General features: G+C 57.4%; 1 protein-coding gene across 1 annotated transcript in view; it reads right to left on the bottom strand.

The window, feature by feature from the left end:
- Positions 1-326, bottom strand: part of EMH_0077920 (zinc finger (C3HC4 RING finger) protein, putative) — a gene marked incomplete at both ends in the record, with an annotated part of 4,196 nt that overhangs the window by 2,083 nt on the left and 1,787 nt on the right. Inside the window, one exon of the mRNA XM_013499921.1 lies at positions 3-241. Coding sequence (XP_013355375.1) covers positions 3-241 — 239 coding nt within the window. The remainder of the gene's footprint in view (positions 1-2; positions 242-326) is intronic.

Below are 326 nucleotides of genomic sequence, written 5' to 3'. Positions count from 1 at the left end.
GAAATATAGGCTGGCCGTCTGCTGCCTGATAAAAGCTGAAACCGTTGCTGCTGCTGCTGCTGCTGCTGCTACTGCTGCTGCTGCTGCTGCTGCTGCTGCTGCTGCTGCTGTCCGCTACACCAGCCACTGCCAGCTGCTGTTGCTGCTGCTCTTGCTGCTGCTGCTGCTGCTGCTGCTGCTGCTTGGAGGAGCGCGCCTTGAGTTGCTGCTGATGCAGCAGCTGCAGCAGTCTCGTGAAGACCTGCGACCAGCAAACCCTAAACCCTAAACCCTAAACCCTAAACCCTCATCACAACCCTAAACCCTAAACCCTAAACCCCCATCAC

Source organism: Eimeria mitis, genomic scaffold (assembly GCF_000499745.2).
Source record: "Eimeria mitis Houghton genomic scaffold, Emh_scaff4819, whole genome shotgun sequence".
Taxonomy (NCBI): Eukaryota; Apicomplexa; class Conoidasida; order Eucoccidiorida; family Eimeriidae; genus Eimeria; species Eimeria mitis.
Note: the sequence above shows the minus strand (reverse complement) of the source record. Positions and strands in the feature narration are given on the sequence as shown.